Consider the following 26,380-nt stretch of genomic DNA (forward strand, 5'->3'; position numbering starts at 1 on the left):
TTCTGGCCCATTTGTTTGTATACAATAGTACTTTTAGTTTGTGGGCTTGTATTTGAAAAGGGTGTTCGTTTTCTGCATGTGTGACTGAGCCCATGTGTTCTGGTGGGGATAGAAGTCCAGAAACTTTGGTTGGTGCTGAGACCCCAAGTAAGAAAATATCTGCTGGCTCTCCTTCAGTTTTTTTTGGACTTGAAAATAGCCCCAACTGAAAAATTAGTGATTACTTATGGCATGATCCCTGACAAATGATGCTCACGTACCCAGATTTCTAATTTTGGTTTATATTTGAGTTAACCTTTTTTTTTTTTCTTCCTTTAGGGGGGGATAAAAAAAAAATTACCCTCTGAAAATACAAAATTAAGGGCCAGATGAAATAAGCAATTTCTGCAAAGACACAAATTAGAAAACATTCTTTATTATATATGGCTCTAAATTAGAAAAAAATATCCAATGAAAACAGTTTCACATTTATAAGGACAGTCTTTCATTGTGCCTTCTCTGCTTCTCTTCTTTATCTAGAAGTGTTTGCTTCAGACCTAGTCTGGCATCTTCAAATCCAGGATTTATTTCTAACACTTTCTGGAAATCCTTCAGGGCCTCATCAAAATATCCTGCGCCAAAAACACAAAAAACATTAGCTTCAAATCAAGTTGTAATTTAAGCTAGGGTGCAGTCAGGAAACAAGATTAACACAAAGGGGTTGAAGCAGCATAACAAGATAAGAATAAGGTCCATCCAGTCTTACTAGTTTGTTTCCCAATGCAAAAGGCAATAGATGATTTCTGGCTTTCTCTTTACTTTTCCACCACTAAGTATCCAATGTGCTCAACTCCATGTTTTCTTAATTATTCTACCTTGGCCACCTTCACTGAGGGAGGTCTTTCCATGAATCCACGCCCCCCCCCCCTTCTGTGAAGAAATATTTTCTGGCGTCACTTCTAAGTCTACCCTCTGAGCCTCACATGACGAATCCTTAAGATAGAAACAAACATCCAGTATAATATGACAACAGATGGAGACACTAAAACCCATGTGGTCTGCCCAAATGCTACTGATCCCAGTTAATCGTTGGCTTTTCCCTTAATTGTGAGTAATTTATTCAATAATTTCTGTTTTGCTAAAAAAAAAAAAAGTTTACTTCTTGTGCACAACAAACATGGTATAATGAGATACCTAGTTTTGGTTAGAGAAGGCATGGTCCACTGGTTAGAGCAATAGGTTGTGAAATCACATTAGAGTTCAAATCCCAGTTTCCCTTACTGACTTTTTGTTCCCTGGGAAAGTTAATTCATCTCTCCTTGCTTTTGGAACCTCCCTAAATAATCTTTTTTGAGCACGGACATCTCCAGAATTAAAGTACATGAACATTAACAATGCTATAAAGTTCGGCCAAAAATCCAAAAATAATGATTATTCTCAAACAATCTACTATTATCATTTCTATAGAGCTGAAAGGTGTGCGCAGTGCTGTACATCTAGTCCGCCCATTCGCAGTAACCATTATCTCTTCAAGAAGTCAAGAAGAAAAAATGGCTGCTGGAGAAAGAAGGGGAAGCGCACCAAGTGAGTCCACACTGACCTCGCCATACTGAGCCTCTCCAGAGCCTGTCCAACATGCAAACAGAAGGCCAAGACCAAGCAGCCAAAAGCTAATAGTTGTGCTCACTCGTTATAAGGGCCCCTTCACAGGGGCCCTTATTCTCCTATTATCTCGGTTCCATGGAGCCCTGCCAAAGTGCAGAGAAATCTCCCCACTCCAAATTAGATGCAGAAGCAAAGCTGCTCTACATTTTTTCTCTTTAAACTGTGAGATAAAAGAAGAAAGTGGCAGGAGCTGGGGGAGGGGGTGGGTACCTGGCACCACCAGGTGTACCCCCTAGAATAGGCCGATGCCAGGCCTAGGCACTCCCCAGGCTCAAATGGACTGGGAAACCCAGAAAAGATGCAATCCAGAAGATGAAACCAGGAGCATGTAGGAGACCATCCAACCCCCTGCTGGAGAGAGAGAACACTGGACAACCAGGAAGCTTACCATCCAAAGCTGTTTGGTTCTCTTTCTCCACCTGCTGTTGGATGGACATAACCCATACATCTCTGGATTCATCTGCTACTGTTGACAAGGAAGAATAAATTTACAATGAATTAGTAGGACTATATTAGTGTATCATCATACTGATTTATCATAAAAGATTATATAAAACCAAATTATAACTCAAATTAGTTTTCTTACCTAGCCGATATAATATTAAACCCCTGTTGTAATATGGCACCTCAAAGTCAGCTTTAGCTTCAATGGCTGCTGTGTAGTCATCCATTGCGCCATAAAAATCAACTTTCAAGTACTTGATTTGGCCTCTATTATTGTATGCAATCGCCAGCTCATCACTGTTGCATTTACTGAAATGAAAATAAAAATAAAAAAAGCTTTTTTTATTTAGTATTATAATGTTTTTAGTTCAAAGTTAAGGGTGAACTCCAATTTATGTTTAAGTATTACACTTAAACTTTGCTTCTGCCCTCAAAGTCCCACTGAACCATCAGGAAGCAAAGGTAGGCCTGGAGGACCTATCTAGACTACTGGAGGTGGGGGTACAGAGCTCCAGGAGGGTGGGGTATGAAGGTCAGGGGTCTTCTTCATGGCACAAGTTGGGGAATGGCGCTCACCGTTCTGGAAAAAAATTATGCGGGTCTTTATCAATACTCAGCCAGGACTTGCATAACAGACAACACAGGGGATGAAGGAGGTGACCTCTCCTAATCCCTGCACAGTAAGTGGTTTTATATTTATTATATGCAGGTACTCGCTATGTTTTTAGTGGACTCACAACCTAAGTTTTTGTTCCTGGGGCAATGAAGGGTTATGTGACTTGACTAGATGGTTTCTTTTGACCCTGGGCATCCCAAGTAATAGGTTTATTATTCTTCCAAAATGGGAAATAGACATCTCATATTTTTGGGCTCACCCCAGTTCTACCCAATATACACCATCCACACCCCCTTGCTATTTGGATGTTCTGCAATTTTAAACATCCACATCCTGACTTTAGAAAATCAGAACTTAAATGTCCATGCATGATAGATGTCTAAGCATTGGTTTACAACATCCAAAAATAAATGGCACCGTTATAAGCACCATTGTCAACTACAATTAAATTATGCCCACTTAAGCAAAAAAAGTATGAACACACAAATTATCCACTTGAGTACGAATCTGTATAGACAGAGGAAAAAGACCTCAAATGAACCCAGGAATCTCATCAATTGAAAGACACTGTGTTGTGGGTTTTAAAGAGTACTATCATTGGTCAGAAAAAAACTCTGGTTTTTCTCATGCTAATTGTGAGTTAAATTTATAATATTTTTTTTATTTTCTTTCTATTCACATTTTCTTCAATACTGGTTTATTTCCATCATCGTCATTTTTTAAAAGAAGATGAGCAACCGCATATAAGAATCTATATGCAACAATTTTCCACTTAGAAGGACATGAAAATAACAACAAAGGAGACCAGATGGTGCTCAATCCTTTTATTAATAAAACAGACTTGACATGATCATTTTTCTGCCTCAAAAGGCTTGCCTCAGGAGTCTACAAATGAAATGTGTATTAAAATTATACAACTGCATCAGAAAACCTCTACATAAAACAAATCACACATATAAAATGAATACCATAACATACAAATTAAACATAAATACATTCATAAATATCATAAAAACATCCATATATTACAAATATAGATGAACTTTTTTAAAGGAATAAATAAAAGCACATTACGTAGAAACTTTATTGAAAATGAACACACTAAAAATGGCAAATAATAAATTATAATCGTGATTTAAAAAACACATAAATTACATTATTATTCAGAAAAACCAAAACAAGGGTATAAAATGGAAGAAGAAAGAAGAACATACCTTGATGTTAATTGATAAAACTATAGATGTATAAATCCATATGTCCAAGTATTACAATAAGAACCTTTTTAAAACAATAGAGAATGACGAATAGACCGAAGGAAGAAAAGAAAACAAGAAAAAGGAGAACATAGGAAAACTACAAGAAAAAAGAAGAATTTGTGTTTATAATACAATCAAATCCAAGAATGTGTTATATAAATGGAAATACATTCTATTTATGTCCAACAAATTGTTATCGTAATTTAAATTAATTGAATAATTAATATTGTTTTAAATTGATTAAACTACATGAACACAGAGAGAACTAGATTGAGGTCCCAGGCAGGAACCGATGGCCTAATAGGCGGTTGGAGCAATTTTGCTGCTCTAAGGAATTTAATCACATCCAGAGAAGAGGCCAACTTCAGACCATGCAGAAGACCATGAAAAGAAGACAACGCGGCAATCTGCACTCTAAGAAAGAACCAGGCGAGGCTGCGCTCTGAGACCCTAATAGAGGAGATTACCTTATCTGAAAATCTCTTCTTCTTTAGGTGAGCTCTTTCAAGAGCCAAGCCGTAAGACAAAAGGGACCTGGAACGAACATTTGAATGGGACCCCGAGACAGAAGATTGGGCGATAGAGGTAGTGGGAGAGGATATGCCATGAGCAGATGAATCAGATCTGCATACCATGGGCACCTGGGCCAATCCAGAGCCACAGGATCATGTGGCCTGTGTGTCTGGCAATCCAAAGAAGAACTCTGCACACCAGAGGTCATGGTGGAAAAACATAGCAGGTCCGTCATCAGCCAAGCCTGTACCACAGCATCCAGCCCCTCGGTCTGGCAATCCCTGCACTGACTGAAGAACTTTGGCACTGACACTTGTGGCCATGAAGTCCATGATTGGCCGACCCCAGGACTGAAAAATCAACTCGAAGGCCTCCAGCCTGAGACACCACTCAGGATCCAGAGCATGATGACTGAGAAAGTCCACCTGGACATTGACTACTCTGGCAATGTGGGAGGTCGAGATGTCACAAAGATGAGCCTCCGCCCATTCCATGAGGAGGGAAGTCTCCAGCGTCAATAGATGACTCTACAGAACGTTGATCGACCAGGACGCTTTCACTGGTAACCAGCTGCCCTGAGCTGAGTGACCAAGACATTGAGCCCCCTAACTGAGGAGACTGGTGTCCGTGAGAAGCACTGTTCACTGGGGCTGATCTAGGCTCACTTCCTGAATCAGATTGGAAGACTGTAGCCACCAGCACAGGCTGCGATGAACTAACCTCCGAAGAGGAACGGGAGAGTTCAGATCATGACTCTGTGGCGACCTCCGCCGAAGAAGTGCATACTGAGGAGGGCGAATGTGAGCCCGCGCCCACCTGCCCTTTCCAGGGAGGCCACCATTGACCCCAAGACCTGCAGAAAGTCCTGTGTCCGGATGGCGGCGATGTAGAGAAGCTGCGAGAGCCGCAGTCAACAAGCTCCTAGCCTGCACTTCTACTCATACCTTGTACTGATGCCTCACTCTAAGAGGAAAGGGGTGCTTAGGGTTTCTTCCTCGCCGGCCCTGACGTCCACCCCGATTCAGCAGACGATGGATCGCTTCTTCGCGCCTTCTCCGGCGTCCACATTGGCTGGAGTGGAGAGCCCGGTGTTGGGCGGTGACGGGAGGGAGTCACTGGCCTTTTCGGGCACTGAGATATCGCTGTCTCCTCCGGCTCCCATGACGCCTCCGTGTCTGGCAACAGCCGAAACGCTGCGGCGAGAGACACACGCTCCCGGAAGTGAAAGCGTGGGGTCTCCGGCGAGGGCACAGCGTTGTCGGCGGAACGGCAGATGGAAATAACAGCAGAGAGAAGGGAATTTTCTCTCTCCCAGACGGAGGTCTCCATGAATAGCATCTGGCAATTGCTGCAGCGGATGGAGGGAAAAATCAAAAAGTCAACCGAAGAGGTAACAAAAGTAAATGAAAAATTGGAATCATTGACTGGGTCAGTTGAATCTATGAGATTAGAGTATACAGACCAAGCCAAGCAAATGCAGGTGGATATACAACATTTGCAACAATTTAAAGTGGCTTCAATTAAAGATAGCTCCACTATTCATAAGAAACTAGAAAAATTTGAAAATTTTAATAGGCGTTTGAACCTCCGCTTTCTAAATTTTCCTCAAACCTCAGGTGTGTTACCTATTGATTTGTTGAAAACATACTTCATTGAGAACTTGGAAATTTCTTCAAACTGTATTCCTCCAATTAACAAAATTTATTACCTACCAAATAAAAAGATGCCTAATGCTAATGAAATCGGAAAGGTAACTGGAAACGAGATTGGGAAAGTAAGAGGAGGAGAGACAAATGTGATAGATTTTGCAAACGTGACGGCTTTATTGGAACAAACGATAACATCTGAAATGGACAGAGCAACGTTACTAGTATCATTTGTATTTGAACAGGATGTGAATACGATTATGAAATTGTTTTTCAAAAATTCCCAAAAACTATTAGGGGGACGAAAAATATGGATATATCCTGATGTAGCTAAGACTACACAAGAATGGAGGAAAGAATTTCTTTCAATGCAACAACAGACTATAAATATTGGAGCAACATTTTTATTGGCGTATCCCTGCAAATGCATGGTTAGGTACTTAGGTGTTAAATATGTTTTTTTTTCTCCTAACCATCTGAAGGAATTTCTAGATGTTAAGCAGATCATCAAGGATTAAGGGATAATAATAGTAATGGGCGCTTGATACATTATGCCTTTCTTCTTTGCATTTTTCCTCTAAATTTCTCTCTAATTTATGTTTTGGTCACCCCCTAGTATTATTGTGGTCTAAGAAGGGGTTTATCATTACGATGATTGATGTAAAAGTATTATTGTGTTGAATTTTCTTCCCTGTATTCTATGTAACAAGAATTAATTCTTGTAAATAAGATTGTATAATTATAAATAAAAAAAAAAAAGAAAGTCCTGTGTCCGAGGGCAGCGACAAACCATCAGGGAGCGAATCTGTGACTGCAATTTGTACACCCTGGCTTCTGGAAGGAACACTCTCACTAAATAGGTGTCGAACAGAATGCCGAGATACTCCAAGCGCTGAGACAGAGTCAAACGGCTCTTGGACAAGTTGACCGCCCAGCCCATGGACTGCAGAATCTCCACAAACCAAGCCGTAACCCTGGAGCTCTCCTGAAATGATTTTGCACAAATCAACCAGTCATCCAGATAGGGATGTACCAGAATGCCCTCCTTGTGTAAGGCTGCCGCCACCACCACCACCACAATCTTGTCTTGGTGAAGGTCTATGGCGCCATGGCTAGACCAAAGGGAAGCACATAAAACTGATAATGCTCTCCCAAGATCGCAAAGCGAAGGAATTGTTGATGGGAGGCAAAAATCGGAACATGCAGATAGGCCTTTGTCAGGTCGAGAGAAGTCAGAAATTCCCCAGGCTGGACAGCCAGAATTACAGATTTCAGTTCTTCTATGCGAAAAGACAGAACCTGGAGAGCTCTGTTTACACCCTTGAGATCCAAAATGGGCCGAAAAGACCCCTCGTTCTTGGGCACCAAGCAAGTAAATGGAGTACTTGCTGGTGTGCATCTCCTGAGAAGGCACTGGGATTACTGCTTTGAGGTCCAGTAACCTGAGCAGTATCTGGTAAAAAGCCCGCCTCTTCCAAGTCTCCTGACAAGGTGAGGAGAGAAAATGATCTAGTAAAGGTTGGGAAAACTCCAGAGCATAACCGTCCCAAATCACTTCCAGTACCCACTGATCCATGGTGATCTCAGCCCATCCCCGGTAAAACTTCTGCAGCTGGGCTTCGACTGGAACAGGGGGAAAGGAAGGACTGTCAACAAGTCATTGGGCTGGATGGGTGGCGGAGGAGACCCATAGAGGAGTTGCAATCCCCCTCCCCCCACCCCCGAAAGGACTGGATGCATTGAAAGAAAAATCCTCTGGAAGGAAGAGAGGTCGCACCCTGATCAGGGTGGTACCTCTGAAAATCACACAAACACCTACAGGCAGAACCACCTCGCGATTCCTGGCGAGGTCTGTCCTCCGGTAACTGAGGCACTTTAGAGTCACTCAAAGCCAGAACCAGCTTATCAAACTCCTCCCTAAAAAGAAAGGAGCCTCAAAAGGGGAACTGAGCTTAGTTTTAGATGGTGCATCTGCTGACCAACCCCAAAATCACAGGATACAGCGGGTAGCCACTCCAAGAGCCATGGACTTAGCCAAGGCACGCAAAAGATCATACATGGCATCAGAGAGATAAGAAGTGCCTAGCTCAATCTTAACTACTTCCTGATCTACTAAGGGCCAGTCAGCGGACTCATGGTCAAGAACTCGCTCAGACCACCGGAAACAAGCCCGGGCCATCAGACCACCACAGATCGCCGCCTGGACAGCCAGGGCAGCAGCATCAAAACTTTGTTTAAGCACACCCTATATTTTACGGTCCTGTTCCCCAAGTTACAACTTGGAAACAAATGAAACAAATAGATAATAGTCAGGCGCTTGAAGGATAGGGCGGGAGTCTAGAATGTCTCACCTATCCACTGGAAAAGAGCTTACCAGGATAAGATCATAATCTCTTTTTCCAGTGCAATAGGTGAGACATTCTAGACAGTTGGGACATACAAAATCAGTCTCCAAAAAGCCAGGATGGGCTGACTGCGCCGACCCTCAGGACTGAGGACTCCAAAGTCAGAGTCTTGACTCACCGCCACATGTACTCTGCAAAACAGGGCAAATGGTTGTATAGAGAACCATGCTGCTGCCGTGCAATCTCTTCAGGGAAGACAGTTCTAGCTTCAGCTCACGAAGAAACTACACATCTAGAAGAATGTGCCTGGACAAAAACAGGAGACTGTTTCCCAGAAAGCATGTAGGCTGACAAAAGGGCTTCATGGATCCATCTGGAAATTGAGGCCTTAGCAGCAGGAGCGCCCTGCTGGACAGAAAAAGTCAACCCAAACAAATGGTCAGAAAAACAAACTAATTTGTGACCACCAAACAGCGAAGAAGTACTCTACATATCCAGGCTCCTCAAAACATGATCCTGAGTGTTTTAACCAGTAGGCTGAGAAATGGTGACAGGACTAAAGCGTGCCAGAAAATCGCATGCGGAGAAAGACGCTAAGACAAATGCGTGCAGAACGTCAGCACGCCGGATTAAAAGGTAACTTTAAAGCACTCCGAGGGTGTGTGTGTGTGGGAACTACACTACTTTACTTAGAAGTGTTGCCGCTGTCGTTGGGGGGGGGGGGGGGGGTGCGGGAACCCCCCACTTACAGAGGAAACTGTCATTTTTCACTAAAACACTGGGAAAAATTACACATTCCTAATGGGGTGGGGTCAAACCCCCCCCACTTCTAAGTAAAATCGGAGGGTCCCCCCCACCCCTTTGGAGCACTTTAACCCTTTCAGGACCATAAGGATCGTAGGCCAATTTTTGTGGTTTTGACGACATTTTTATGGTAAAAAGGGCTTGCAGATGCCAAAAAATTGATTTTTTTTTGTGAAATATCATTATTTTTATTTTAAAAAATCACACTTCTGGCTTATGGACAGTGTGGCAAGTGAATCTTCTCGTCAATCTAGCAACGACGCTAATGAATGAATGTCGGAACCAGTTTGTTTACATAAAGGCAGTATCATATGGAATCCGTACATATCAAATTTAGAACTGTAGACTATCCCAATCAAAATTTATAGGATTTTAAAGTTATGGGACAAATATGTCCCTTGGTCCTGAAAGGGTTAAAGTTACCTTTTAATCCGGTGTGCTGATTTCCTACACGCATTTGTCTTAGCGGCTTTGTCCTCGCACAATTGTCCCGCGCGCTTTCGTCTATGAACTCTGAGAAATAGGCACACTTACTTCCTGATCAACATGGAAAGCTGAAGCCATCTTCGTCAAGAAGAAAGAAATCATGTACAAGGAAATCCCAGTCTCTGAGATTCAGAGGAATGGTTCACTGCAAGAAAAGAGCCTGGAATCCGGAGACATGGCTTGCTGACAGAGCAGCGATCAGAAAAACCATCTGGAGTGTCAAGGTCAAGAGGGTAGCATCCCAAAGAAAGTCTTAAATAGACTATACAGCTTCAGGATGAGGTCCCAGAAAGGGAACGGTAGATACATTGGTGGTCTAATGCGAAGAGACCCCATCAGAACTCTGGCAACAGCAAGGCGAGACACCAAACATGAAGAATGACCATGGGCATGAAAACAAGAGAGCCCAGCCACTTGGATCTGAAGGGATGCTGCAGAGAGGCCTTGATCAAGACCAACCTGGAGAAAAGTTGCACCACCAAAAGTGTATTGGAATACGGCTCCACGTGATCCTGAGAGCACAAACTCCCACACTGTAGCATAAACAGATACAGCAGATAACTGTATAGACATGAGCAGAAAGCCAAGGACCACAGCAGAAGAGCCCTTGCAGAAAGAGGCTGCATGCTCAAGAGCCAAGCCAGAAGGGCAAAATAACCCGGTTCTCCACAGAGACTGGACCCTGCTTAAGTAGGCCAGGAGGGATGCACAACCAAAGGCTGCTACTCTAGCGAAGATGCAGAAGAGCTGTGTACGAAGGCCTATGAGGCCAGTCTGGAGCCACCAGAATGACACGTCCCGGATGGACCTCAATCTGCCAAAAGACGGCTTAGCATGGGCCAGGGAGGAAAGGCAGGAGGATTTCCTGAGGCCACGGCTGCACTAGAGCATCGAAACCCTTGCTTCCAATCTCAGACCTTTAACTGAGGAAATCGAGCTGCTTGCATGTGCTTTGCCATGGCAATGAGGTCGAAGCAGGACTGACCCTAGACCCACACATGAGCTCAGTACACCGTCAGGGCTAGCGCCCATTCGCCCTGAACCAAGGGCTATTTACTGAGGAAGTCAGCCTGAACAATGATGACTCCCGCCATATGCACTGCTAAGAGAACCCAGAGACAGCTTTCTGCCCAATGAGACGGCTGGCCTCCTGAGCCAGAGAATTACTGCTGGCACCTCCCTGGCAATTGGCATATGCTACTGCCATTGCATTGTCAGACTCTGATCGCTTAGCCCTCCAGAGTCTTCTGCTAGTGCACTAGAGCCAGCTGAAGGCTCTGAGCTCCAACCGGTTGAGCAACCATTTCCACTGAGAGGGTGTCCAATATCCCTGAATGGGATGCCAAGTGCAGTGGGCTCCTCAATCCTGAAGGCTGGCATCTGTCAGCACCACGACCCAGGAGGTGATCTGCAGTGGTATGTCCTTGCATAGCTAACTAAAATAAAAGTAGACAAATCAATGGGGCCAGATGGTGTACATCCTAGGGTGCTGAAGTAACTTAGGGAAGTTCTGGTAGCTCCGCTGACAGACTTTTTCAACGAGTCTCTAGAGTCAGGAGTGGTACCGGAGGACTGGCGAAGGACAGATGTGGTCTCTCTCCACAAAAGTGGAAGTAAGTTAGAAGTAGGGAATTACAAGCCAGTAAGTCTGACTTCTGTGGTAAGCAGAAAATGGCCAAGTTTCTAGAATCCTGTGGATTTACAGGAATGGAGGCAACATGGATTCACTAGAGGTAGGTCTTGTCAGACAAATCTGATAAATTTCTTTGACTGGGTGACCAGAGAATTGGATAGAGGATGTGCACTAGATGTGGTGTATTTAGATTTTAGCAGTCTTTTACAGGGTTCCACACAGACGTCCTTGGGATGGGTCCCAAAGTGACAGGCTGGGTCAAGAACTGGCAACAGAGGGTAGTGATCAAAGGAGATTGTTCTGAGGAAAAGGATGTTACCAGTAATGTGTCTCAAGGTTCTGTTCTTGGGCCTGTTCTTTTTAAGATTTTTATAAATGATATTGCTGAAGGGTTGTTGGGTAAGATTTCTTTCTTTGTGGATGGTACGAAAATCTGCAATAGACACGCTGGATGGTGTGAATAACATGAAGAAAGACCTGGAGAAGCTTGAAGAATGGTCTGAAATTTGTCAACTACAATTTAATGCTAAGAAATGTAAGGCCATGCAAAGGCTGCAAAAACCCGAGGGAACGGTACAGATCAGGGAGTGAAGAACTTATGTGCAAGACAGAAGAGCGGGACTTGGGTGTGACTGTATGTGATGATCTTAAGGTGGCCAAATATGTTGAAAAGGTGATGGCAAAAGCTAGAAGGATGCTAGGTTGCTAGTAGGAAAAAGGAGGTATTGATGCCCCTGTACAAGACTTTGGTGAGACCTCATTTAGAATATTGTGTACAATTCTGGAGGCTGCACCTTCAAAAAGATATAAAAAGGATGGAGTCAGTCCAGAGGAAGGCTACTAAAATGGTATGTGGTCTTCATTATAAGGCGTATGGGGACAGACAAAGATCTCAATCTATATACTTTGGAGGAAAGGCGGGAGAGGGGAGATATGATAGAGATGTTTAAATACCTACATAATGTAAATGCGCATGAGTCGAGTCTCTTTAATTTGAAAGGAAACTCTGCAATGAGAAGATGAAGTTAAGAGGTGATAGGCTCCGGAGTAATCTAAGGAAATACTTTTTTACAGAAAGGGTGGTAGATGCATGGAAGAGTTGCCCAGAAGAGGTGGTAGTGACTGTGTCTGAATTCAATAGGGCCTGGGAAAGAGATAATGGTTACTGCGGATGGGCAGACTAGATGGGCTATTTGGCCTTTATCTGCCATCATGTTTCTATGTTTCTATGATTATGGGAAAAGCCACCAATAAGGCTGGCCCGAGCCTCCAGGGAAGACTGGTCTGTAACGCATCCCAGTGCTGAACCCAATGAGAGTAAGACAAGCTAGAGAGGATGAATGTGCGCTGCTGCCCAAGGAACCACATCCAACGTGGCAGCCATGGATCCCAGGACCTGAAGATAGTTTTACGCTGAAGAAGGGAAGAAATCTGGAAATGTAGAATCAGTCCGTGTGTCCCTGGAAGACAGATGTGGCCCATAGCTGTATCGAAGCGAACACCCAAGTATTCCAAGACTGCTTGAGTGAGAAACTGCCCTATCTGTAATGCACAATTCAACTAAGATCCTTTAGCATCTGGATCACCTGATCCACTGTGCGTGACCCTCTGCCAATGAGGGAGCTTTGACTAGAAAGTCGACCAAGACAGTGTGTACTTGCAGACCCATATTACTTAAGAAAGCTGTTATGACCGCCAACACCTCGGCAAAGGCACAAGGAGTCATTGCTAGTCCAAAGGGCAGAGCCGAAAACTGGCAATGTTTGTGCAAGATGTGAAACCCCAGCCTGGCGCAGTGCACCTGCTTAGCAGGGGTGCAGGATGGGATCCAGATGGCTGGATACGTCTGTAGCCGGAGCACTGCTGCTGGGAGCTCTGGTCTGAGATGTGGCGCTGGAATATGAGTGGAAATGCCTAAAGCCATAAAAATTTGAGTGACCTGAACCTCTAGTGTCTGAGTCTGCTTTCAGGCAGGATCTTAGGGTGACTGAACACCACAGAATCCATGAAGTCGACCAGGCCCTTACCAAACAACTGCCCTGAAAGGGAAGTCTTGCCAAAGAAACCTTTGGAAGTGGAACCACCAGTCCATTGTCTAATCCAGAGCAGTCTGTGGGCAGAAATGGAAAACACCAAAACATGCATAAGGCATATAAAGTGGCAGTCATATAAGCCAACCCAGCCAAAAGTTGAGAATCTCTTCAGGGTGTGCAGGCAAGACAGATGCCGACAAAGCAGCCTGAAAGTCCAAAGCAGCTGCATCAGAAAGCCTCCAGAGGACAACATTCATATGGCGATCCTACATATCTATAAGTACTACAGCACTTTCCCTGGGTAGAGAGGAGCAGGCTGATCCAGAACCTGCAGGCACTCCAGTGCGAGAAGGAACACACGAGACACACACGGGTCCTTGCTAACATAAGAGCACCTTCCAGATAGTCGCATTACTCTGATATTAAAATGCTCATATCAGGATGCCAGGGAAAGGTGGGAAACTGCGAGCAGAAATCCAGGAGGAAGAAGAGGACAGAGCTGGCTGAGTGACCAAATGTAATTCCTGCAAAGGCTCAGAAATAAGATTTGGCAAAGCCCCAGACTGAAATAAGTGCAGAACTATGGGATTGTCTCCAGATCCTAGAACCTCTGAAGGATCTGAAGATCCAGCATACAGTCCCTGGTCCCCCGTCCTTGGAAGTGCTGCACCTTGAAATAAGGGTCAGCAAGCTGGACATCAGCATAAAGACCACGATCAGGTAGATCAGGAACAATGACTGACAGACAAGGACATGATCAGAGAAGCAACACCACTGGGAGATGCAGTAGATGAGGAGCGGGACTGAGAAAGAGAAGAACGCCTGCTCTGAACCTTTTTTTTTTTTTTTTTTTTTGCAACTGTTTCAGAAACTCTGAAAATCTACGGCTCCTGGGGCATATATTCACCATCTGATGACTTAACCATGTGTTTCAGAGGCTGCAGAAGGACCGCAAATATGAGCACAGAACTAGAAGCCATGCCAAGCCCCAAAAATAAAGAAGGCTGCCCCACCGAACTAACTGAGTGTTTTGTCACCTGCTTGACCAGGGGAGAGGTTAAGCTTTACACTGCTTTGGCAAGTGGTGCAAGAAGGGCTGTTACAGCCTATGAGATAGATCAGGGGAGGTCTGAAAAGTGGGGTTTTCAAGGTTTCTGCATGTCTCTCTGTGTTCCCCCACCTGAAAAAAACTAAAATCACTATTTTTAAACTTTGCTAAGTATGGTAAATTTTACGATTTTAGTGTGAATTTCACAGCTGCTGCCATCTTGGATTTTTAGTGATCTTTATTTCAAAAGCTCCCTGCTTCTCCAAATGTGAATTCTTGCCAGGATTGCGCAAATTAGGTGCTTCAGGAACAATACTCACTGTTACCTGTTTGTAGATCTGTGCTGCAGCCTGCCTCAGCTCTCTTGCAGTAGCTGGTCTGGATTAGAGAATCACTGCCTCATACTGGGAATGGCTCTGCAAGCTGTTCTTTGGGCTGCCAGTCAGACCCCCATACTTGACTGCACCTCCACCCCTGCGGACCGATGGATGCGCACCGGGACGGGCACAGGCGAGAAGATGCAGCCAGAACCCTGCGAGACACTGCCGAGCCTCCTAAGGGCACCTAATAGCTTACACTTGACCCCTGCTTAACAGTAGATGAGACAATTTCAGGGATGGCCTTGAGTTCCAAAGAAACTAAGCAAGCTGGCTAACAGGTACCCACTGGAATTGGCGTGTCAGCTATAGACAGAAGTCGTGTTCTCAATGCAGGCAAAGTGAAAGAAACATGCCAAGCACAAGAATCCCGAAGAAAAAAAGACTAAAAACACTGAATAAAACAACAAAATGTGGAAAGCCGAATGAACACACTCCTGCAGGCACGCATGCACAAGGGATAAACTGTAGGTGCAGCTAAGGAGCTCAGTGAAGTACAGAAGAGGCACAAAGAAAAATCCGAATTGGATTCCTTCTGCAGATGGCACGCAGCTATGCAGACACTACCCACTTGTCTATAATGTCTCTCCTATTGCACTGGCAATGTACTTAACAACAATAGAGGCTATTTTTTAGAACAAGTCTCAAACCTATATATACAAGCTAAAAGCCATAACCCCACTCTCTCTAGCAGCCTCCTCTTTTGACCCCTCTCTATGGATTCTTGCTTATCCTCCTCTCTTCCTCTTCATAGCACCCCCACATCTCACCTACCAGTAATTCAAAGACACACAGGAAAAACTATTTTCTCTTTCATTTACAAAAGCATATAAGCAACTCTAAATTCTTGGTGTAAATCTATTTCTACAAAATATATTCTTTAGAACCACTCTTGGTTATGCCATTAATTTACTTCCCACTGGATCTCTTGAGCCCTAGGACCTCTCATAAACTAACAAAAGATTGGCCAAAAACACATATTTAAACAAATAAGATTAGATGACCTGAAACTGATGTCGGTTTTTCCAGAGATAGAAGTTATTGTTTCTGTGGCTTCGTGCCATTGCATGCTGCTTGGGCAAGTTCCTTGGGGCAACTCTTTGAGGAGCCTATAATTATAAAAAAAAGAAGATACTTTACCAATACTTCTGACCATTAAATTGAGATTCAATGTACCAGCACATCCTAGATATTATCTCACCATCACACTGCCTTAATTACCATATATACTCGAATATAAGTCGAGATCCCTTTTTCCCCCCAAAAAGGAGGAAAAATGGTTGACTCAACTATAAGTCAGGTGGCTTAATATTCAAGTGCCCTGTCCTGTCAGGCTCTGTACCCAGCTCACTTCCCTCTCCTGTCAGGCATTGCACCCAGCTCCCTTCCTGCCAGCCACTGCACCCAGCACCCTTCCCTCCCTCCCCTATCAGGCACTGCACCCAACACCCTTCTTTCCCTTCCTTGTCAGGCTCTGCACCCAGCACCCTTCCCTCCCTCCCCTGTCAAGCTCTGCACCCAGCACCCTTCCTTCCTTCACCCATCATACTTTGCACCCTCCCAGGCTCTGCACTATGCCCCCCTCCCTGCCCTAGTCTCACACCTCATCTGCCAATCCCCGTTGGAAGTGCAGCAGGCAGGAGCGAACTTTCCGAGTTCCTGCTCTGCTGCTAACAGGCTGTCGCGAGATCGTTTACACGGTCGCTGAGCAGCAAGAGCGCGATTTGGTGCTGCTGCTGATCAGTGAGAATTCGCAGGAGCCAGTAAGGAAGTCGCTCAGTACCCAGCAGCAGCGCCAAATTAAGCTCCCGCTGCTCAGTGGCTGATGAAATGATCTCGCAGCAGCTGATTAGCAGTGGGGCAGGAACTCGGAAAGTTCGCTCCTGCCTGCTGCACCTCCACCAGGGATTGGCAGATGAGGTATGAGGCTAAGGCAAGGAGAGGGGCAGGGTGCAGAGCCTGGTGTTGGCAGCGGCCGGAAATAATTCTGGGAGGGGACATTGGCTCAAAAATAAACTAGGACCCCCATTTTTGAGCCAATTTTTTGGCCCAAAAATCCCGGTTTATATTCGAGTATATACGGTAAACCACTTAATATCCACCCTATACATATTATTTATTTAATTTGTTTCTATCCCATTTTCCCCATAGAGATCAGAAAGCACAGTTACTTACCGTAACAGGTGTTATCCAGGGATAGCAGGCAGCTATTCTCACATATGGGTGACATCATCGACGGAACCCGGATGCGGACGCCTCACAAGCAGACTTGCTTGAAGAAATTTGAAGTTTCGAGTCGCCCGCACCGCGCATGCGCGAGTGCCTTCCCGCCCAACACAGGGCGCATCTCAGTTCAGACAGCTAGCAGAGAAGCCAACCAGGGGAGGTGGGTGGGTTGTGAGAATAGCTGCCTGCTGTCCCTGGATAACACCTGTTATGGTAAGTAACAGTGCTTTATCCCAGGACAAGCAGGCAGGTATTCTCATATATGGGTGACCTCCAAGCTAACCAGAATGGGATGGAGGGAGTGTTGGCAATTTAGGAGAATAAATTTTGTATTACTGTTTGGCCAAACTGTCCATCCCGTCTGGAGAAAGTATCCAGACAATAGTGAGAAGTGAAGGTATGAACCGAGGACCAAGTAGCAGCTCTACAAATTTCCTCAATAGGTGTAGATCTGAGGAAAGCTACTGACTTTATGGGCTGTGACTTTACTGTGAAGGGGTAATCCAGCCTGGGCATAGCAGAAAGAGATACAAGCCGCCCCAGTTGGAGATGGTACGCTTAGAAATGGGATGGCCCAACTTATTTGGATTGAAGGAAACAAAAAGTTGAGGAGCAGTTCTGTGTGATTTGGTGCGTTCTAAGTAGAAGGCCAAAGCACGTTTACAGTCCAGAATATGAAGAGCTGATTCTTCAGGATGAGAATGAGGCTTTGGAAAAAACACTGGAAATACGATGGATTGGTTGAGATGAAATTCTGAGACCACTTTAGGTACGAATTTCGGATGAGTACGAAGAACAACTTTGTCATGATGGAACACCGTGAATGGTGGATCAGTAACTAAAGCTTGCAACTCACTAACTCGTTGAGCAGAAGTGAGGGCAATGAGAAAAATATGGTATAGCACATAAAAAGTAGTAAATTCAATGTATGCCAATGGAACAAAACTTACAAATGTCACATTAACAATTTGATATATGTACACACACTTTTTTACATTTTATTCCTTAAAAAAATAATTCTGAAATTTTAGTTTATCAACATAGTAAAGCATTTTGGGAATGTTATAGGTTAGAGTATAAGATAAATGGTACAAAGGGGAAAGCCATAATTCTTCCTGGCTTTACCTTTAGAAGCAATTTTCACGTTGCAAGCAGTTCAAAGCAAATGCTATTACTAATCTGTCTTTGTAGAATATACAAAAAATGAGGAATACTTCATATGTGCCTTATCAATTGGTTCAAATTAAGGCTTCATGAGCTGAGTAAGGACAACATTGAGGTCCCAAACCACAGGAGGCGGTTTGAGAGAAGGTTTGACATTGAAAAGTCCTTTCATGAATCTGGAAACCACCGGATGAGCAGAGAGGGCTTTCCCTGCAATAGGCTGATGGAAAGCCGCAATTGCACTGAGATGGACTCGTATAGATGTAGACTTGAGGCCAGAATTGGATAAGTGCAAAAGATAATCCAAAACAGAAGATAAGGAGGAATGCTGAGGTTCCTTATGATGAGAAAAACACCATGTAGAAAATCTTTTCATGAACAGTCCTAGTACTTTAGATCTTTTAAAACGATTCAATTCTACAATGCACAATGTAACTGAATATTAGTTATACTAAATGTTTTGTTTTATATTTTGATACCATGTACTTGAACTGTTTCCTATATTTTTTCAAAAAATCAATAAAAAAATATTGGATAAAGTTCCTCAAAAAAAAATAAAAAGAAAATCTAGTCCATTTTTGGTGATAGCATTGTCTAGTTGTAAGCTTTCTAGAAGCTTCTAAAACGTCTCTTACAGATTGAGAAAACTGAAGAGGGGCTATGTTGAGAGGTACCGGGCTGTCAGGTATAGAGACTGCAGGTTGGGATGAAGCAGAGATCCTTGACTCTGTGTAAGCAGAGAAGGGAAAACTGGTAGAAGGTATGGTTCCCTGCTGCTGAGCTGAAGTAGAAGGGAGTACCAGGGTTGTCTTGGCCACCAAGGAGCGATTAGAATCATGGTGGCATGATCGTTCTTCAATTTGACCAGAGTCTTGAGAATGAGAGGGAATGGAGGAAATGCGTAGAGGAAAAGATTTGTCCATTCCAGAAGAAAAGCATCTGCCTCGAGGCAGTGAGGAGAGTATATCCTGGAGCAGAACTGAGGCAGTTTGTAGTTGTGGGAAGCTGCAAAGAGGTCTATCTGTGACGTTCCCCACTGTGAAAAAATGTGGCAAAGAGGCGAGTAACGGAGAGTCCATTCGTGAGGTTGCAGTAGATGACTCAAGTTGTCCGCCAAGCAATTCTTTGCCTTGAATGTAGACAGCTTTGAGGAAGGTGTTGTGGCGGATTGCCCAGTCCCAAACCTCCAGAGCTTCTTGACAAAGGGAGACAGACCCTGTCCCTCCTTGTTTGTTGACATAATACTTGGTTGTCCGTCCAAACGAGGACTACCATGTCGTGAAGCAGATGTTGAAAAGCATGGAGAGCTTTGAGGATTGCTCTGAGTTCCAATTGATTGATATGACACTGACGATCCATACTGGTCCAGAGGCCTTGAGTACGGAGACCATCGAGATGAGCGCCTCAAGCGTAGGTCGAAGAGTTTGTCGTGAGGACTTCTGATGAGGGGGCGTTTGAAAAAGCAAGCCTCTGGAAAGATTGGAAGAGAGCTTCCACCAATGGAGAGACTTCTTCAAGGAAGGAGTGACTGAAATGTGTCGAGAAGGAGGGTCGCAAACTTGCGTCCATTGAGATGCCAGGGTCCACTGAGGAATTCTTAGGTGAAGTCTGGCAAAAGGAGTCACGTGTACTGTGGAGGCCATGTGACCCAGAAGTACCATCATGTGTCTCGCTGAGAAGGAAGAGCGGGAAGACACTGTGTGACAGAGCTGAAGAAGAGTTTCCAGACGTTGTGGAAGGAATGCTCTAAGTTGGACAGTGTCCAGAACAGCTCCAATGAATTGTAGATTTTGAGAGGGCTGAAGTTGAGATTTGGGAAAGTTGATTTCGAATCCCAAACTTTGTAGGAACCAGGTAGTCCGTTGGGTCGCTACAATAACCCCTTGAGAAGTGGAATCTTTGATGAGCCAGTCTTCGAGGTAGGGAAATACCTGAAGACCATTATTCCTTAGAGCTGCTGCTACCACTACCAGGCACTTGGTGAACACTCTGGGAGACGAGGCCAGGCCAAAGGGTAATACTCTGTATTGATAGTGCAGATTCCCCACCCGAAATCTGAGGTATTGACGGGAGGCCGGATTAATGGGAATATGAGTGTAGGCCTCCTTGAGATTCAGAGAGCATAACCAGTCGTTCTGCTCGAGAAGGGGATAAAGGGATGCCAGGGACAACATTTGAAACTTTTCTTTGACTAGGAATTTGTTGAGAGCCCCGAGATCCAGAATGGGTCGCAGATCGCCCGTCTTCTTCGGAACAAGGAAGTAACGGGAGTAAAACCCCCTGTTCTGCTGTTCCAAGGGAATTGGTTCGATGGCATGGAGACGAAGCAGAGCTTGAGCTTTCTGAAGAAGAAGGGCAGTCTGGGATGGATTGGAAGGATACTCTCTTGGAGGAAGCTCTGGTGGAACCTGATGATTGGAGGAGATGCAGACGTAATTGAGAGAAAGAAGCAATGACTTCTTGAAACTCAAAATGCATTTGGTTATCCAAATAAGCCAAAAACTTTGGTAGAAGAGAAAGAAGAAATTCAAAGTAAGTGATGAAATAAAAATGATAATTGAGGACTTTAGAGGACTTCATAGCATTCTGGTAAATGCGACGTCCAAATTTGTCCAGTTTTCCCCTCCCTTCCAGGAGGAACTGTGGCATAGACCTTGGAAGGATGGGATCTCTTCAAGGAGGATTCAACAAGCAGGGATTGATGAGATAACTGTGAGTTGTCAAACCCTTTGCGATGCACAGTTTTATACCTAGAGTCCAATTTTCCTGGAACAACTGGTATGGAAAAAGGTGTTTCCATGCATCAAGCAAAAGTCTGATTCAAAAGCTTATGAAGTGGAAGCTTAAGACACTCTGCCGGAGATTGAGGAAAATGCATGATTTCTAGATATTCTTTAGAATACTTGGAGCCAGTATCCAATTGAACATCCAAGTCTACAGCCATCTGTCGCAGGAAAGACGAGAAAGATAGCTGATCTGCCAATGCTTTGTCTCGAGAAGGACTCGAGAACGTCGAGGCAGCCTGTGTCGAAGAAGAAGCTTCGGCATGGAAAAAGGCATGAAAGGAACCTAGTGACTTGGACGAGGCAATTGAGACTGGAACATCCTCGAGGTCCGGCATCGGAGACCTCAAATGAGGAGTCGGTGGTCTGGTCGAGGTTGGAGTAGATCAAGGCTTCGAGGAAGATGGTCTGTCCTGAGAAGAAGAACGATGCCTGGAAGGATGCCTCGATGAAGGCCTCGAATGTCGGTGAGAACTGTGTCTGGAACCAGTTCTCGAGGATCGAGGAGATTTTGCCTCGGAGACATAGGCAGCAGATGACGATGTATGAATAGGGCTAGAGGCTGTAGATCAAAGCTCCAGAGGCTTGGTGGAGGAACCTCGATGCACTCTCAAAGACTCAAGACTTTGCTCCTTGTTTAGAGTGTGAGGATTCTCGTTGAGGCACTAGCAAAGAATCTGCTCCTTGTTTTTCATGCTTGGATGGCAGACCAGACACTCACAGAGACTGTGCTCCCTGCGAAGAGTGTGGAAGTTCAGACTGGGGCAAAGGAAGCGGCTCGACCTCGCGGGAGTCTGCTGAATGCCCAGGCTGGATAAGAGGAAGCAGTTTAGGTCCCATGTTAGTAAGGAACTGAATAAACTGCTTCTCTAACAGGTCTGGAAAGAAGCCGGCAAGGATGGATCCGTGTCTGAAACCGGACCACCTGCTTTGGCTGGAGGTTCCTTCGAGGTAGTGTGAGTGTGTTTAGAGTTAGGAGTCTTGGACACTTTAATCACCACCAGTGGAACCGACTGCTGAGCTATCTGACCTGAGGAAACAGGGGAAGATACAGCAGATGACGTCGAAGCAAGAGCTGCTGCAAACGACAAAGGTCTGATGAGGCTCGAGGTGGAAGCAGTAGGTGCAGAAGGAGCCTCGATGGAAGTCGAGGCCGAAGACGCTTTTGAAGTCGAGGGATCAGTTGGAGACTCCATCTCGAAAAGCTTGTCCACCAGAATGCAACGACGCTTGAAAGCACGAGGCTGAAGTGTTTGGTAAGGCAGGCACGACCTAGGATTATGTTTTGGCCCAAGGCACTTGAGGCAGCGTCCGTGAGAGAGATCGCGCGCTGACACTTGCTACACCTCTTAAAGCCTGTAGCATGCTGGGACATAGATGGAAAAATAGCCACTGCAAAGTCGAAGCCTCGGGCTGCAGCCGAGCAGCCTGTCCTGGAAAACGAACGGAAGAAGAAAATTTTTTTTTTTTTTTAAACTAAAATAAAAGAAATAAAATAAAACAGCGATTCGTGAAGAAAAAAACACAAACCGCGGTTGAGAGAAGGCACAAAGAGAACGAAGTTAAACGCAGAGAATCAAAGACGTTCTTCTCGGCTCCGTGGAAAACTGAGAACTGAGGAAACGCGCCCTTTGCTGGGTGGGAAAGCACTCGCGCATGCGCGGTGCGGGCGACTCGAAACTTCGAGTTTCTTCAAGCAAGTCTGCTTGTGAGGCGTCCGCATCCGGGCTCCGTCGATGAGGTCACCCATATGTGAGAATACCTGACTGCTTGTCCCGGGATAATGGGATAACCCAGGTTACAGGTTAGCATGCATAATATACAATTAACAGGTTATAATATACCATAGTTACAGTACAAGTTTTTATCCTAACTTGATACACACTAGGGATCTAATACCAATATACATAACAGTTTATAGGTTAAATTTGCCATGAACTTTTCCTGAAAACCAACTTCCCTTGGAGGTGAAGGATCCTCTCTCTCTAGGTTGTAGACTTTGAATTTAGTCATTATAGTGGAATTATTTTATAATTTGCTTGTTTTGTTTCCTTTTCAATTGTTTATTACCATTAAATTGTTGTTTAACAATTTGTAAAAGCATATAAATAAATAAATAAATTTGCCATAGTTACAGTTCAAGATGTTTCAATATAAGTTTTATCCTAATGTGACACATACTGAGGATCAAGTACCAATATACATTTTTTTCTGATCCATCGGTTGTGGCGGGACAGTTAGGTGAAGAGTTATGTTTTTATTGTTTTCCTAAAGTTGAGGATCTGAGCTGCGGGAGCAGTTGATTTCAATGGCTCGGTATGAAGTGGGAGTAACAACATTATTTGGCAGTTTGCAATTGGAGGACTTGACCAGGAGTTTTGAGGTATATTTCATCTTGGGAGTTGAGGGACCCTGTTTGGCACATACTGAGGAAGCTTGGCTGTCATACAGCCTGGTTTCATGTTGTGTATTCCTAGTTGTCCCACCCTTAATAAGAACTAATTCCACCTCAGCACCGTGCCAAGGTGGTTAGAGGTATTTTCACTGCACTAGGTAATGCTGATGAAAATTCACAAATTGTGGACTAAACGTTTAGTCTCTTTGAATATTCTTCGGTACTTTAAGGGCATACTTAATATTCCCCTCAAAAACATATCTCAGGAAAACAGTTTTGTATGCTAGAGCCAGCACTCCAACGGCTCTCATCTTTTTTGCACCTTGGCACAAGAATCACCCGCAGTCAGGCCACAAAGAAATCTCTTATCAAAAAATGAAAATAATTTTAATTAATATACTTAATTTTTACAAAGGAAGGTAGTGCCCAGAGACATGGAGGGAAAAGGGGAACAAATTCCCCCCAAAACCTCTCCACCCAATCAGGAAAGAGACTTGGGAGTACTGGTCGACAAGTCAATGAAGCCATCTGCGCAAAGTGCGATGGCGGTGAAAAGGGTGTTCAAACAGAATGCTAGGAATGATTAAGAAGGGGATCACAAACAGATCAGAGGTTATCATGCCACTGTACCGAGCCATGGTACACCCCCACCTGGAACCCTGCGTCCAGCACTGGTAGTCGTACATGAAGAAGGACACGATACTACTCAAGAGGGTCCAGAGAAGAGTGACTAAAATGGTTAAGGGACTGGAGGAGTTGCTGTACAGTGAGAGATTAGAGAAACTGGGCCTCTTCTCCCTTGAAAAGAGGAGACTGAGAGGGGACATGATCGAAACATTCAAGATAATGAAGGGAATTGACTTAGTAGATAAAGACAGATTGTTCACCCTCTCCAAGGTAGAGAGAACGAGAGGGCACGCTCGAAAGTTAAAAGGGGATAGATTCCGTACAAATGTAAGGAAGTTCTTCTTCACCCAGAGTGCTAGAAAACTGGAATGCTCTTCTGGGGCTGTTATAGGGGAATCTCCAGGGATTCAAGAGAAAGTTAGACAAGTTCCTGCTGAACCAGAACGTATGCAGGTAAGGCTAGACTCAGGGCACTGGTCTTTGACCTAAGGGCTGCCAAGTGAGCGGACTGCTGGGCACGATGGACCAGTGGTCTGACCCAGCAGCGGTAATTCTTATGTTCTTATCTTTAGCTATGATTCTTTGGCCTCGACGTGTTACGTTTCAAATCTTCATGAGGAAGCCGAACGGAAAAGATTAATAAGACACAAGTCTCACATACAGGGTGTCAGTCTCTCAAGAGCTTTACAGAACAGTGAAGATAATTTTTTCTTTAAAGCCTGTTCTGTAAAGCTCTTGAGAGACTGACACCATGTATGTGAGACTTGTGTCTTATTAATCTTTTCCTTTTGGCTTCCTGATGAAGATTTGAAATGTAACACTTCGAGGCCAAAGAATCATAGCTAAAGATAAGTTTTTCCAACTTTATTTCATTACAATATACTGGAAAATACCATCTGTTGTTAATTGGAAAGTACTGCAATGATTGGGTGGTGAGGTTGTTTGTTTGTTTTTTTTAGGGGGGGAATTTGTTCCCCTTTTTCCTCCATGTCTGTGAGCACTACCTTCCTTTTAAAAAATTAAGTATATTAGTTTAAAATATTTTCATTTTTTAATGCTATTGTGTTGTTTATTATTTTGATTTGATTATTTCAGGCTTCCTCCCCACAAAGACATCTCTAACACGGCTGGCACATCCACTGAGGCAAACTAGGCACCTGCACAGACTGACAGCCTTGAGGGAATGGTAACAGAATTCTGGCAGGCCTTTCAGCACCAGCGAATGCTTCACTCATATGGATGCTGAAAGGTCCGCTCACTGAACGCTGTGCTCAGCTCCAGCAGCGAGAAGGCCATCAACTATGCTAGCAGCACAGATAACCCAGTCACAGGCATTCGGCTGCCCTCTTCGCACGCATCCAAAGAGCGGGGAACAGATGTTCCCTTCCCGTGGTCTCTCTTTAGCTCTCCCCTCAACTCTCTATCATTGATCCGACACCTTCCCTCACCCACCCTATTGTCAAATTCATACTTGAGGTCGCCCGCCACCAAATCCGCACTTTTTCTTCTCCGGTGTCTCCTCCCCTCAGATACCAACTTCCCCTCAGATACGTCCAGGCTTGCAGGAAACCGGAAGTTGCGTTACAGGAGGGCAGAGGGCTGGAGAATTGAAAAAGTTGCGTCAGAGGCTGACGTGATGCCGAGAAGGTGGGGCGGGGCCTGTTTTTTTTTTTTGCAGGGATGCAAAAATAGTTCCTGCGGGGTTCACGTGCGAGTGTACAAGTTTTACCCAACTTCCTCCAAGAGCCTTTACCAACGCAGAACTGTTTGACCTCCAGGTTCAGGCTTCTTCAGGAGGATTGAAATGGTTACATCTAAAAAATTTCCATTGTCTCGGCGACGACCTCGAGCTTCAGTGTAATGTATCAAATCCATTAACTGCATTGGGGGATTTTTTTTTTTTTTTTTATATACACAACAGTTGATTGCTGGTGGAGTTGGCACTCTGGGCCATGCCCGCTGTATGAAGTTGCTTTTGTCAAAGAGTGTTGATAAAAATGTGAAAGGCCCAGATGGACTCATCGCCTTAGAAGCTACTGATAACCAGGCTACTAAGTTTCTCCTCGAGTGATGAAGAAATGAACTGATGTATTTTTTCTATACTGTACACTACTTTTGTGCTCTTATTCTGCTGTCTTTCTCGCTTTAATTTCAATTTTCTTCAGCTTAACACTAGGTGGAGGAATAGTGTTGAAATTAATCTAAGTAAACACATTTTACTTTACAGTAAAGAGATTTTTTTTAAAATTGAGTAGATATCTTGTATTGTGTCTTACCTACTTACAGCAAGTGTCTGCTCTAACAAATAAATTCAAAGGAAGGATTTAAAAAAAAAAAAAA

The 26,380-nt window shown here is 44.3% G+C and overlaps 1 protein-coding gene across 1 annotated transcript; it reads right to left on the minus strand.

The window, feature by feature from the left end:
• Positions 1–395: 395 nt before the first annotated feature.
• Positions 396–25,621, minus strand: TTC32 (tetratricopeptide repeat domain 32). Its single transcript, XM_033939262.1, has 5 exons — positions 25,493–25,621; positions 15,850–15,954; positions 2,231–2,397; positions 2,033–2,110; positions 396–611 (listed from the first exon to the last, which is right to left on the minus strand). Exons 1-5 carry the CDS (start codon positions 25,507–25,509, stop codon positions 469–471), a joined length of 510 nt encoding a protein of 169 aa, XP_033795153.1. The 5' UTR covers positions 25,510–25,621; the 3' UTR covers positions 396–468.
• Positions 25,622–26,380: the final 759 nt, after the last annotated feature.

Source organism: Geotrypetes seraphini, chromosome 3 (genome assembly GCF_902459505.1).
Source record: "Geotrypetes seraphini chromosome 3, aGeoSer1.1, whole genome shotgun sequence".
Taxonomy (NCBI): domain Eukaryota; kingdom Metazoa; phylum Chordata; class Amphibia; order Gymnophiona; family Dermophiidae; genus Geotrypetes; species Geotrypetes seraphini.